Genomic DNA, 14,804 nt, shown 5'->3' with positions numbered 1-14,804 from the left:
GCAAAACTGAAATCAGTGAGAATTGGGGATTGATCCTTTTGCTGGTTGGAGTCTTAAATCGCATAAAGGAAGATAGATGTCGTTGTTGGAGGTCAATTGTCTTCAGACCTGGAGATCTCTGCAGGTGTTTCTCAGGGTACTTTTCTAGGTCCAGTATCTTCAGCTGCTTTGTCAATGACCTTCCTCCATAATAAGCTCAGAGCTGGTGATGTTAACTGATGATCGCATAATGTACAGCTATATTTGCCATTCCTTAGATACTCAAGCAGTCCATGTGCTAATGCAGCAAACATGAGATGACAAATGGCAAATAACATTCATACCATACAAGAGCCAGGCAATGACCACCTCCAAGAAGAGACAATTTAATAATACTCAATAGCATTTCCACAGCTGAATTCCCACTTCCAACTTGACACCTCGCTCAAAGCTTCTTAGTTTATGGTCACTGTTTACTTTCCCTGTTATATTTGATAAATTATACTGTTCATCTGCATACTTACACCCAGCTCACATATATTTGGTTTTTCTGCTCTCCATTTTGCAAAGTCCCAAGTTAAATAAATTGCACCCACAGAGCTTCTATTGTCCTTTATTTTCTCAAACAACATCCTGCTAATTTGTTGAACAACATCTGAGGAGTCTCTCATAGAATTCCAATCTAGGAATTTATGTTGTTTATCTGTCTTATTCTAGTTTAGTCATTACTGACAATAAGCTCAGAAACAAACACGTTCATTGGTAACTCTTATAATAAATTTAAACAGTTTTCCTTTTTGTATTGGTTATTTGATTTATTTAGTAGTTTCAGCTCATGAAGATTTTTTTAAAAAGAAAGCTCATAATGGTCAGTTATTGTGATACATGAGTGCTCTTGAAAGTGGAGAAACTGCACCTTAACGTTGCTGCTTTATGCACGTGTTATTTGAAATTCTTTGATCGATGGCATAATCCCTTTTGTTGTGCTAAATGTTGTTGATAACAAGTGACAATCTGACTATTACAGCTGGAGTATGCTTTTGAAAAATAGATTAAGATTTATGTCACATAGTTACAAATGTTATCATGTACTATTGCACTACTTAACAATTGCTTAGAGGTTCCTGAAGGTCATACATTATTCAATATAAATTATATCAAACCATCTTGAATATTGGTATTAACTGAAAGCTGTATGTGCAATGGAGATATGAGTTCGATCTTTGAGAAAGAATATGGTCAATGATTACTCTCTGCTACTTTGGACAACTAACTCACCAGAATTAATTTGTGCTGATTTATTGGGTATTGCAGGTATTCAGCCCATTAATTAGTCTGAATTTGATGTGAAATGTGGACTTTCTTTTTCTGTGGTAATGTCTGATCACACAAGAAGTTAACATCTACTTCCAAAGATCAATTTCATGTTTGATAAAGCTTAGGAGAAGACTCTTTGTTTTTGATACGCTAAATGTGATAACATTTGTTAACCACCATAAATATATTGCTTTTGAAGGAGCCATGGAGAAGGTGGAAAGGACGTTTGTTAGAATGGTACCAGTGATAAGACACTTAGTTATGAGGAAAGACGAGAAAAGTTGGAGTTATTCTCCTTGGCACAGAGATGGTTAAGGGAGATGTGCTATGTGTTCAAATGGTGAGGGTTTTTAAGAGAGTAGATGGGGAGAAACTCTTTCCATTGGCAGAAAGGCTAATAATCATAGACTTTGTATTGATATAATTGACAAGGTGAGAAATGGGCAAAAGTGTTTTTTTTTAATGTAGTGAATGACACCTGAACTGGAATCTTGCTAAAAAGGGAAGCATATTACTGGAGCTATTCAGCTTGCACTCATCAGGGTATACACAAGAATGCCAAATTTCAAATTGTCACAACAATTCATATTACAGGAGAAAAGTTTGCAAGTTGAACCTGATCTGCTGAAGAATTATCATGGAGAAAGGAATTGTAGGTTCCTGAGTTCTCATGTGATTAAAAATAAGTGTGAGGATTGTATATATTTCTTCTGGTTTCAGAGAACTGGTTCTGAGTGTATATTGCTTCTAGCAAGCATAAATTTACCATGTTTTGAGCTCAGTTAATTATCCTAATAGTGTTGTGCAAATGTGAGAACTTTGGACTTTTCTTGGCACATTTTACCACGTCCAGATGCCACATAAATTAACCCAAAAATCCTTGCATTTGGTCAACATATAACACTGATTTTTGTTAGATTTGGTATTGCCTGCTTCATCTCTGTGATATCTTATGCTGCAAGCTATTGAAAGTTTGAAATGGAAATGATTGTGGAAGCCTTCATAGAGCTTGTGATATTTGAATGAAAAGAGCAAACAATTGAGTAATTTCTTAATTCATCAGATCAAAGGATTGTTAAAATGGTGAAGTCAACTTTGAAAGAAGTAGAGAACAGGAAAGAGGGAGAGATCAGATTGAAATAATAAAGGAAGATTTTGCAGAAAAACTAACTTCAGATTTTAAAACAAAAATTCCCAACAACATAAAAAACTGAGGGATTGATACAACATATAGTAAGGATTAATTTATGGGTCAGAGGTTTATGGTTATTAACATGTCTATAGTCAATGACTTGATGAAATTTTCTGTGGTGAGTTTACATAGTATTTACTGATGCATGTACAGGAACTATCCACTGTTCAGTGAGGTAACCAAACAGTCAGATTCTGTTTTTGTAAAGCTAAAAGTAGGTTGATGAATCTGGGAAAAACATTCTAAACCTGCATGTTTTGACATGCTGTCTGCTGTCACCTGAAGTTAGTGTGACATTTGTACCAAAATAACCATGAGCACTGTTAACCTGATTATTATTTTGAAAGTAATTTTTGAAGCTGTCCTTGTACTTGAAACTGTAACCTCTGAGGAACAATCGTCTCCCTGCCACTGTCATGGCACACATATAGAGTGAGAAATGTTCTTCTTCAGCTCCTGAGGCTTGTTATTATTTGCCTAAGTTTGCTCAGATAAAGAAGTGGTCCAAATACAGATGTTACAAATCCATTTTACATATATTGACAGTGATGGTGAATTCAATGAGAAAATAGTAGTGTGACACTAAAAGTGTAAAGTTTCCAATTTCTCTGTGTTTTGTTGTGTTTGTGTTATGATATTTTATTTTGATGAGATATTGGTATTTTAAATTTTTCACCTATTCTTTTAGATGGACTTTGTCCAAAATTAAGGACACTTAATTTGCCAGTGTTTCACCTCTGATGGTCTGTGATATAAGCAGTGGTCAAACTACAATAAATCTTATTATTTGGAGTTTATTGAACAGTTATCTTCAATATCTTACAGAAACACATACAGTGTAATGCTTCTGAGCTCAACTAATATCATGTAGAATTAATTGGCAAACATAATTACTTCCCTTTATAAAATTAACATTCTTTTTAATCCAGTCTTTTTAATCCAGTCTTTTTAATCCAGTTTTTTTAAAAAAAGTTCTTTCATGGCATATGTGCAGCACTGGCTAGGCCACTATTTTTTTTACCTTTTCTAACTGTATTCACATGTACAAAATGACACGATCGAGCTCTATCCTCTTTCCTGTGACAGTTAGTTATCAAAAGTCTGACCTGCTTCTTGTGTTTATGTTCATAATCAGAGGGGACCTGACTCCAGATGAAGTAGTTCATCTTGTCAACCAGGGTTTCCAGGAAGGAGAAAAACATTTTAAAATCAAAGCAAGGTCCATTCTTTGCTGCATGCGTCATATACCAGGTAATATTATTCATGCAGCATATATTTTTCGACCTGTTCATTTATCATTTTAATTCTATTTTTTAAGACTGTCTCTCTGAAACTTCTTGTAATTTTCTATCATATTTCTCTGTCACTGTCCAATTTTCTGCTTAAATTAAGCTGTGATTCAGTTCTCCTACCTGAGCCTAGAGTTTGAATAACAATGCTGTGAGGATGTTTCCCCTAATGGGGGGGGGGGGAGGGGAGAGTCTAGAACTGTGGGCATGTGGTGTCTACCTCTGTCTTAAAAATATTTATGCACTCTACTTTCACTATGTTTTCAGAAATACAGCCCCGAAGGTTCAAGACCCTCCAAGAGAAAATGAGTTACCTAATCTCAGTTTTAAATGAGAAATCCCTCATTTATAAACAATGTCCCAAGTTCAACATTCTCCCTTAAGAGTTCACATACTGCCCTGTGAAGACACCTTGGATTTTTACATGTTTCAGTCAAGTTATTTCTTAGTCTTTTTGATTTAATGTGTGATCATATGTGGATTTCCAAATGATTTGTGCCACTCTTGCTATTATCTGTGGAAAAGTGGTCTTTCTTTTATCTGGCTCACACTAAAATAGGGCATAAACTTGCTGTTTTTTAAGAAGGAGATGTAAACTAAAGTAATCCCAGTTAATTCTTAATTAGAAACAACCATTTCCAACTCTCTTATTTTACTTGATTCTGTCCTGTCTCAACTCATCTACTGCTGCATTCTTTGTTACATCCAGAATTGAATACTCCAAAGCACTCCGAGCCTTCTGTATCTCCCTCGACTTGAAGTCAACCAAAGTTCACTCATGCCACCCTATTCAGGCATAAGCCCTGTGCTTCTTAAACAGCATTGTCTCCTAGTTAAGCAATTTTCATCTTTAATTTTTTTTATTCCTCCATAGCCCTTCCTTCCTCCATAGCCCTTCCCCCTCTACCTCTTATCTTCACCAATCCCACAATTCTCTGAGATAGACATTTTTTCTACTTCTGATCTCTTATGCATTCTATAAGTGAACATAGCTTCAGCTGCCTGCCAATTCTTCCTAACTCTACCACTTTTCTCCTTTGAGATACTGATTCTTTTTCCTTGAAAACATTTTTGATCATCTGCCACCAATATTGCTGTATGGCTCAGCGTCAAATTTTGTTTTATCATGCTCCTGTGAAGTGTCTTGGGTGTTTTATTCAACCAAAGGTACTATAGAAATATTGGCAGTTGTTGTTTGATAAAAGCAAAGCCAGAGAGTTGTGATTAATAAATCAATGCAATAACTTATTATTGAATTGTTAATAATGAGTTGTAGCAGCATCTCCTTAAAGAATGCAATGATCATAAGATGGTATTGATATGTTTTCAGGATGGTCTACTGAAATTGTGAGCCTGTGTAAGAAGTATCGCAATGAAGGTGTTGTGGGTATGGACTTGGCAGGTGATGAGTCTTTAAACTGTAAACTCAACTCAGGTCATTGCACTGCCTATGAGGTAGGTGGTTATCCATAAAATGATGAGTTTAACTTGATGGAGATATTAAATTACCAAAAAAAATGGGTTCCAGTTTAGCTTCTAGAAACATGAAATTACAAAAAGTAGTACTAATTTTAGAGCCCACTCTGTGAATCTCTTACTGCACTTCATCAGAATATACTTTCATAGGATATGTACAGATCTCTCCAATATATCATCATCCGGTTTTCCTATCTGGTGGATCATAAGTGGAAAGCACAATAAAAGTAATATTTCTACGGAAATTTTGGTTAGCTAATTTGCAGAACTCCAAAAAGGTTTTGTGTATCTTTAAACCAGTAGGTTAGGTATATGTTTGTGTTACATACTCATAAAGAATGTTTACAGATAGAATATCCTCCCACATGTGGGAGACTTGATTAATTCATTGGCTGTTGTCCATGATTACACGCAAGATCGACTGCTCAAATGGTATCCTCATGAAGAGTGTGTTTTATGGTTACTTTAAGATCCCTTTTGTATATTATGTATGGCAAAAATTTTATCACTATTGAGGTAATTTTCATTCAGTAGTTACAAGAAATATTGTAATCTCTCAGAAATGTTATTTTGTATATCACCAATCACAATAATAACACTTTCTGGTTAAGTAACATGCCAATAATATTAAATCATAACAAGTAAAATGTTTTATCTAAATCTCTATTATTTGCTCTGCATTTGACTATGAGTATGAGTATGCATATAATAAGAGAAAATAGTGTACATCCGATAGGATACCCATTATTTACACATCAAAGTGGTATATGTTGCTGAATAATAATTTCCCACCTTATATAAATTGATTTCTATGAATTTTTTAATATATGTTGTGATTAAGTCCTTTTTGTTGTGTATGTTCTCATGGTATAGGAGAAAGCACTGAGAACATTGTAACATTCAGGAATAGATCATTTCAACAGGTTGCTAAATTTAACAGTCCCAAAATATTAATTACATCCAATGCTGCCGAGGACTGTTGCTCAAATGGTCACTCAAAACAATTTAGAGGTCACTGAAGAGCAAATTCAGATTCACCGTTGTGAGGCCTCAGAAGAGGCTGTGTGCCACTAATCATTCAGTAGTGAGTGTCATCAGTCAACTCTCTATCATTAGCAAATATTCAAGGTGTTATCAACAGTGCTACCAAGTGACATGCACACAAGCAATAACATGCTCACTGATACTCTGGGTCCTATCAGAGCCATTCAGCTCCTGACCTCATTACAGCTTGGTGCAGACATGAACAAAAGACCTGAATTTGAGCGGTAAAGTGAGAACAACTGATCTTGACATCAAGGCAACATTTAACTGAGTATGGCATCAAGGAGGCCTAGCAAAACTGATGTCAATGGAAATCGGGCAAAACTTTCCTTGAATTGGATCATGCCTAGTACAAAGGAAGATGGTTTTCATTTTTCAAAATCTAAATTTGCACTACACAAAGGTCAGGCAATGATCATCTCCAAAAACAAGAGAGAATTTAACCATTTCATCCTGACATTCGACCACAAAACTGTCACTGAACCAAGATCCTGGAAATTAGCCTTTAGTCGAAACTAATTACAATGGTTATAATTCTGTGACAGGTAACTCACCACCTGTCTCCTCAATGTCACTTACAAGGCACAAATCAGGAGTGTGATGAAAATCCTAAAAGACTGCACCCAGAACACTCAAGGTGCTTGACACTGCCCAAGACAAAACAGTTCAATTGGTGCCACATGCACCCTCATCAACATTAATTTCCTTCACTATAGTTAACAATGTGCACCATCTACAAGATGCATTGTAATAACTCACAAGAGTTCCTTTGACATCACCTTCTAAGCCCACAACCTCAACCATCTCGAAGATCAAGGACAGCAGATGCGTGGGAATACCGCCATCTGCAATTTCCCCTCCAAGGCAAACACCATCCTGATTTGGAACTATATTACCAATTCTTCATTGTGTCTGGATCCAAATCTGGCGCACTCTTTCTAACTGCACCATGGGTATACTATAAGAACTGCTGCTGTTCAACAGGGCAGTTCACCAGCTTTTCCTGACTTGTGCTTTGTAGATGGTGGACAGACATTGGAGTGGCAGAAAGTGAGCTACTCACTGCATAATTCCTAGCTTCTGAACTACTTTTGTAGTCACAGTATTTAGATGGTCAGTCCAGTTACGTCCAGTCCTCCTCCCCATGATATTGATTTTTGAGGATTCCAAGATAATAATGTCATTGAACATCAACGGGCATGGTTATGTTCTACTTGGCTCTTACTAGACATGAATATTACTTGGAACTCATCAGCCCAAGCCTGGATAATGTACTAGGGTCGACATGGCTGAGCCTGGCATTTGTTGTTTCTAGGTAGATGCCAGATGGTCAGTCCAGTTTCAGTCCTTTTTTAGACCATGGTGGTTAGATACAACTGATTGGCTTGCTTGGCCATTTCAGAGGGCTGTTAAGTGTTAGCTACCTTAATTTTCTTTCCCTAAGTTATATTAATGAATCAGGCATGGTTACCCTGAGGTAGCTTTTAATTCCAGGTTTATTAATTTCAAATATCATCATCTACCATGGTGGGATTTAAATGTATATCCGCAAAGCATTAGCCTGGGTCTCTGGATATTCAATAACATTACCATTCTATCCTCCAATTGCTACAATAAAGGGTTTATCAGATGGAAGCACAGATGGTGAGTATTAGCTTCTGAAAGATACATCCCCTGTCCTTGTCTCCAAAGCCCCCTCTCCTCATGTGCCCTAACCTGTGAGAGTAGAAAATAGGCCTTATCTGTTCTCCGCAGGATTCCCTCTAGAGTAGGCCTCAATCAGTAGCCCTCAGAAATTAGAAGCAGCCGGACTCTGATTGGCCAGCAGCTCCTGGCAATCTGACACACTAATGTCAAGGTGCCTGATAGGCTGCCTGTCAGAACATCGTTGCCTTATCAGCTCTTAATGGGCTGTCTCACTTGTTTTTTTGGGGAGGTGAGGGGTGTAAGGGTTGTTATTTGTTACCGAACACTCTTGCTGCGCACGTTAAAAAAAAGTGTAAATTTTTTACAATATTTGCAGTGAAAAGTGTCAAGTGGATGATTTTCCTCAGTCTCTGCCACCAGTTGGCATAATTAAAAATGCCAGCATCCAGTCATTTCATGCCACCCTGAATATCGACGGGCTAAATCCATTGGACACAACTTTCAGAATATTTGAATAACATAACACGAAAAGAGGTAATTCAACCTCGGGAATTTGTATTGGATCTAACTGGATTAGTTTGTGAAAGATCCAGTTTATTGCTTGTACCCTGCAATTTCTTTGTCCCAAACATCATAAAGCTAAGTAAACTACCAGTAGTGTAAGACCAGACCACCATTACTAGCTATCCCTTTAGCCAACCTCTAACAGCTGAGACAAGCTGACCCAACAGAAAAAGATGCATTGAAGTGTTGCTTTAACAGCACATCTAAAATGAAGATCACACAATTATTAGCGTCTTAATAATACCATGCCTTAATTTTCATATTAACTAGTATAGAGTGCAAGTTTAGACAGCACTATATACTGTAGCTGGATTAGTACTAATATTGGAGGTTTGAACAGTGCACAGTGTAAACATGAATTAAACATGTTAGTTATGAGGTGAATTTTGTGGAAGCACTTTTCGTGTTTAAAAAAAAAGATGCAGCACAAAGTGCAGTAATAAACTGTCCTGATGTCCTATTTCACAGTTGGTAATATGAAGCTTGTATAAGATTAATTGAAGGGCTTACCATACATATTGAGTAAGGGTGCAGCAAAATTACAAGAAACTTAGCAGATGCATCCATTACCCATGTCCTTAATATAGTGTAAAGTTGGCTCGCAATCCCTTGGAAGCCTGCCTGAGGCTATTAACTTATTTTTCCTTTGACCTTCAGGTCCTTTGCATATTGCAGATTGGGTATGGTATATTTCAACATTGTATTGCATCCAGGAAGGTATATTTCATCATTATTTTGCAACCAGGAAGCACGCAAAAGACAGTAAATGGGGATTATGGTATCTGCCTCCATCAGACTGCTCCAAGATTACTTCATAGTTTTAATAGACATGCCATTATATTAAATTCAGGACTAGTGCAACAATGCAGCTGAGGTGAGAGAGGATATTCCCAGATACAACAGGACTGTTAACTGAAGCGAGGAACGTATGAAATAGGAGGAGGGAGTAGGCCTGATGATCCCTTGGAGGAGAAAGTGAGGACTGCAAATGCTGGAGATCAGAGCTGCAAATGTGTTGCTGGAAAAGCGCAGCAGGTCAGGCAGCATCCAAGGAACAGGAGAATCGACGTTTCGGGCATAAGCCCTTCTTCAGGATTGAGGAAAGTGTGTCCAGCAGGCTAAAATAAAAGGTAGGGAGGAGGGACTTGGGGGAGGGGCGTTGGAAATGCGATAGGTGGAAGGAGGTCAAGGTGAGGGTGATAGGCCGGAGTGGGGTGGAGGCAGAGAGGTCAGGAAGAAGATTGCAGGTTAGGAAGGCGGTGCTGAGTTTGAGGGATTTGACTGAGACAAGGTGGGGGGAGGGGAAATGAGGAAACTGGAGAAATCTGAGTTCATCCCTTGTGGTTGAAGGGTTCCTAGGCGGAAGATGAGGTGCTCTTCCTCCAACCGTCATGTTGCTATGGTCTGGCGATGGAGGAGTCCAAGGACCTGCATGTCCTTGGTGGAATGGGAGGGGGAGTTGAAGTTTTGAGCAACACATTTTCAGCTGATGATCCCTTGACCCTGTTGTGCTATTTAATAAACTCATGGCCTCAACTCACTTTTCTGTCTGTCCCCTGTAACCCCTGATTCTCCTCTAATTCAAGAATTTGTCTCCATTGTGAATATATTCACCAACTGTATGACCACAACTGCCTGAGCAGGACAACGAGGGGAGATTGTGGCATTTGGTAACACTGCTGGGCTAATAATCCAGAAGCCCATGCTAATGATGTGGGGACACTTGTTCAAATCCCATTATAGGTGAGTGTCTTAAGTGGGCAACCTGATAATCAACTGTGCCCCTTAATTCTGGATTCCCAACAAGAGGAAACATCATCTTAGCATTGACTCCATCAAACTCCCTTAGAAATGTACTTGATTTAATTAGATCACATCTCATTCTTCTGAAGTCTAACGTACTCAACCGTTAATCAACCTAATGTACCTTCTCAATTTACTTCCAAATCAAAGTTAACTCCTTAAGTTGGGAGACCATAAGAGAATGCAGCATCTTGAGTGATTTCACTCGGACCCTATACAGTCCTAACAAGGCCACCTTACTTTTATACTCCATAAGAGTCAATATTTCATTGTCATTCTGAATTACATGCTGTACCTATTGGTTTATTTTTGTGCTTCATTATAATGGCAGCAAGATCCTTCCGTACTGCAGCATTCTACAGACATTCCTAACTGTTTAAATAATAATCTGCTTTTCTATTCTTGCTGCTAAGTGGGTAACCTCACATTTTCCTACATTAAACTCTATTTGTCTTTTTTTGCCCAATCTCTTACCTTTCTACAACCCTTATTCCCTTTGTTTGTCCTCAAACTGCTTTCCTAGCTTTCCTTGTACAACCAATAAATTTGCTTACAAGACATTTGGTCTCTTTATCCAAGTTTTCAAATAATTGGGGCCCCAACACGGATTCTTTTAACATTCCTCTAAATACACTTTTCCAACTGGGAAATAATCCATTCATCTTGGCTCTGTTTTCTGTTAGTTAACCCATCATCTAACCATGCTAATACACCAACTCAAACACTGAAGTTTTATCTTGTACTGTAACCCTTTTGGTGTCACTTTATTGAACTCCTTTAAGAAATCCAAATTATATCTACTTCCCTTTATCTGCCGTTTGTTACATTTCTCAAAATAGTCTTGTAAACTGGTCAAAAATGACAAATTTCCCTTTCTTATAACCATTTGACTATTTGTATTATGATTTCTTTCAGATAATTTGCTGATGCTTACTTAGTAATGGAATCCAACATCCTCCCAATTTGGCTAAATGGTCTATAGTTTCATGCTTTCTGTCTCCTTCCTTTCTTAAATAGAGATGTCAAATTTGCAATTTTCCGTTTAGCCGTGAACTTCCAGAATCTGTGGAATTTTACATGATCACAAGAAATGCATCCATTATCTATGAGCCACTTATTGTAGGATCTGGATACAGGGCATCAGGCATAGGAATGTATTAATCTTTAATTCTACTAGCTTTTCTAGTACTTGTTCTCTATTGATAACTGTTTAAAGTTCCTTTCACCCTTTAGTCCACAAAGTTTTCCACTTTTATTGTGATACTTTTAGAGCCTGCAATTGTGAAGATAGATTCAAAATAAGTGTGCAAAATCTTTACCGCTTCTTTATTCCACATATTGTTCAATCCTGCCCTTATGCACTGAAGCGTTTGAGACTCCAGAATTTTCTGTTCTGCTCTCTTAGTCCTGCATGTGATCAGGTTGCTACCCTAATCTCAATATGAGGCTATGTTGGGGAACCTAATCCCTCAGAGACTTCTCTTACAAGGTGGAGTTGAGCTGTAGTATTCTTTAGTTCCTTTTGGCACTATGCAGTGATGCAACAAAAAAACCCTTTACAAACATACACAATTGCACATACGTTGGCTGCAGCACTTCTATGTTATAGGTGCACCTCTCTCTCTCTCTCTCTCTCTCTCTCTCTCTCTCTCTGTGAGTGTCTCTCTCTCTTTCTGCGGCTTCCTCTTCTTCTGGCTTCCCTTCACTTTCGCTCTCGCTCTCTCACTTCCCTCCCACCCCCATCTATTTTTCTCTGGCGTCTTCACTGACTAAGTCTCTGTATTCCCCCTCTCTCTGTCTCTACTATCTATGATATAGAAACATAAAATATCATAAATACCCAATTTGATTGTCAGTATCTGTGAAGAAAGAACCAAAAGTTAGTGCTTTTTCATCAGAAATAGAAAAAGTACAGGTTTCAAGCAAGGATAAACAGGTAGCAACAGCAAAAATTAAGAATGAAAGTAAAATACTCTGGATGCTGCAGATCTGAAATGAACACAGAACAAAGAACAAAAAAAGTGTTTGTGATCGGGTTGAAGGCAGGAAGGATTAAATGTCAAAGGAGATGATGCAAACAAAGGTGGCTGAAAATGGATCAGATAAGGATAAAGAAAACCATCTCGGTTTAGAGAGGTGGAAATGGCACCGATAACTGTTGTCTGAGAAATGACAGCAGAGCTTGTGTTCTGAAACTGGTGAACCCAAAGTTAAATCCAAAAGGCTAAAAAATACCTAAATTGAAGTTTGGGTGCTGTTCCTTGACCTTCTACTGAGCTTCATTACACTACAGGAGTCCGAGGATAAAAAGGTCAGATTGAAATGAAGAGTTAAAGTCACCAATAGTTCAGTGACAGGCTTGCAGACGGAATGGAAGTGTCTGCCAAATGGTCACTTAACCTGTGTTTGTTCTCTGCAGTGTAGAGAAGACTGCATGAGCAGCGAGTAGAGTACCTTAAATGGAGAGAAGTTCAAGTAAATCGCTGAGTCACCTGGAAGGTGTCTATGGAAGCCTGAACGGTGAGAAAGGTTGATAAAGATGCATGTGTTGTATCGCCTGATTGCACAAGAGGATATTGTGGAATGGTGTGTTGGGGTATTTGATGAATTGCACTGGCGAATTGAGAATGGTGTCTCTTCAGAATTCTGACGGGAGGGAATGGCATTGAGCTGGATGTGGCTGTGTCTAAAATGCTATCAGATGATCCATTAAATGGTGGAATAGAAGGTGGGAATAAAGAGATCATTGTCATGGCTGTGGGAGGTTGGGCAGAGTGAGTACAGATGTGAGACCAGTTGGGACTAAAATAGCCGTGTCAACCATTGAGGGAAACCCTTGCATGTGGTCTTAAAAAAAAAGAGGTTGCATTGTTAGCAATGATATAAAATGTGGTGTCATTAGACAGATGCAGCTAAGTAATTGGGAACATGAAATAGAGTACTGTCTCAGATGCAGAGTGAGAGGACATGAGCTTTATGCATATTGGTCAACAGTCATCTCCAGGTACAGACGGAGAATTCAAGGAAAGGAAGACTTAGAGGTGGACCATGGAAAGAATGGAAATTGAAAGCAAAGCTGATTGAAATTTCCAGCTGAGGATGAGGCCAGGAAATGACACTGATTCAGACAACAGTGTACTGGAAGAGTGGTGAGGGATGTACCCTGAATAGGACCGGGACAAAGAATTTTTCACTTACCATGCAAAAATAATTTGGAACACTAAGACAGATGCAAAATATTGCAAACGCTGGAAATGTGAGATAAAAAACAGAAAATTCTAGAAATATTTGGTAGGTCAGGCAGCATTTGTGAAGAAAGGGATAGAGTACAGATTAGATTGAGCATAGTTTGGGTGATTGGTTTACAGAAAGCTGTCCATCCATTTTGCGAGCATTCTTTTCAATTTTAATTCTCCACATGCTCGCGCCTAGAGGTCCCCACCACTCATTCCACTGCAATTTTCCAATGAAGCACAGTGTAAGCTTGTGGAACAGCATTTCTTGTTTCCATTAGGGTCTTGAATGCCTTCTGGACTCCATGTCTTGTTTAACAATTTCAATCTCTACCTCATTCTGATTCTTTTCATGTTCTGGTTTTGCTCTTCTTTTCATCTTACCTTTGCTATCAGGTGAAACAGTTCATCATCCCACTGTTCCCACTGTTCTTTTAGACACGACAGCCCAGATCTCCAGGTTTCCTGATTTGTTGCAAACTAAAAGTGCAATCCACTGTGCATGACTGGACCTTGCAGATATGCCAAAGTGTTGCCCTCCATGGGAATTGTTCAGGGGCATTTTGAATTTCCTGCTGGCAATTCCCTGCTTCTCATGACCCTCCACAAAAGTCCATGACTGTGAGCTATAGTCAGAATCTTTGGACAATTCCTCCAAGCTTGGGTTGGTAGTTACCCAGGAAACATTAAAAACACTTAAAACCTAATCTGATGCCTGAGCAATAACAGAGACTTCATGGTAATCTCAGCCAGTGCAGGAATCAAACCCACACTGTTGGTATTACTTTACATTGCAAATGAGCCGGCCAACCAATTGAGCTAACCAACCCCTGCCTCAGATGAATCGTGATTACCTATTGAGCATTAGGTAATAAGCCTTTACTGTTAATAAAGGTTGAACCTGTCCCCCTGCCAAAGACAGAGGATCCTTTCAGAGGGGCAGCATGGTAGTTCAGTGGTTAGCATTGTTGCCTCACAACGCCAAGGACCCGGGTTTGATTGCAGCCTCAGGCGACTGTGTGGAGTTTGTGCATTCTCCCAGTGGATAGTAAAAACCATGACTGCAGATGCTGGAAACCAGATTCTGGATTAGAGGTGCTGGAAGAGCACAGCAGTTCAGGCAGCATCCGAGGAGCAGTAAAATCAACATTTTGGGCAAAAGCCTTTCATCAGGAATACAGGCAGAGTGCCTTAAGGGTGGAGAGATAAATGAAAGGAGGGTGGGGGTGGGGAGAAAGTAGCATAGAGTACAATAGCTGA

The 14,804-nt window shown here is 38.7% G+C and overlaps 1 protein-coding gene across 4 annotated transcripts in view; it reads left to right on the top strand.

The window, feature by feature from the left end:
* ada (adenosine deaminase) overlaps nt 1–14,804 on the top strand; it is a 59,046-nt gene that overhangs the window by 22,630 nt on the left and 21,612 nt on the right. For all 4 annotated transcript variants that reach the window (XM_043710313.1, XM_043710311.1, XM_043710314.1 and 1 more), the window contains exons 5-6: nt 3,624–3,739; nt 5,108–5,232. In XM_043710313.1, coding sequence (XP_043566248.1) covers nt 3,624–3,739; nt 5,108–5,232 — 241 coding nt within the window. The remainder of the gene's footprint in view (nt 1–3,623; nt 3,740–5,107; nt 5,233–14,804) is intronic.

The sequence above is a fragment of the Chiloscyllium plagiosum genome, chromosome 20, assembly GCF_004010195.1.
Source record: "Chiloscyllium plagiosum isolate BGI_BamShark_2017 chromosome 20, ASM401019v2, whole genome shotgun sequence".
In the NCBI taxonomy this organism is placed as follows: Eukaryota; Metazoa; Chordata; class Chondrichthyes; order Orectolobiformes; family Hemiscylliidae; genus Chiloscyllium; species Chiloscyllium plagiosum.
This window is presented reverse-complemented; position numbering and strand designations above follow the sequence as displayed.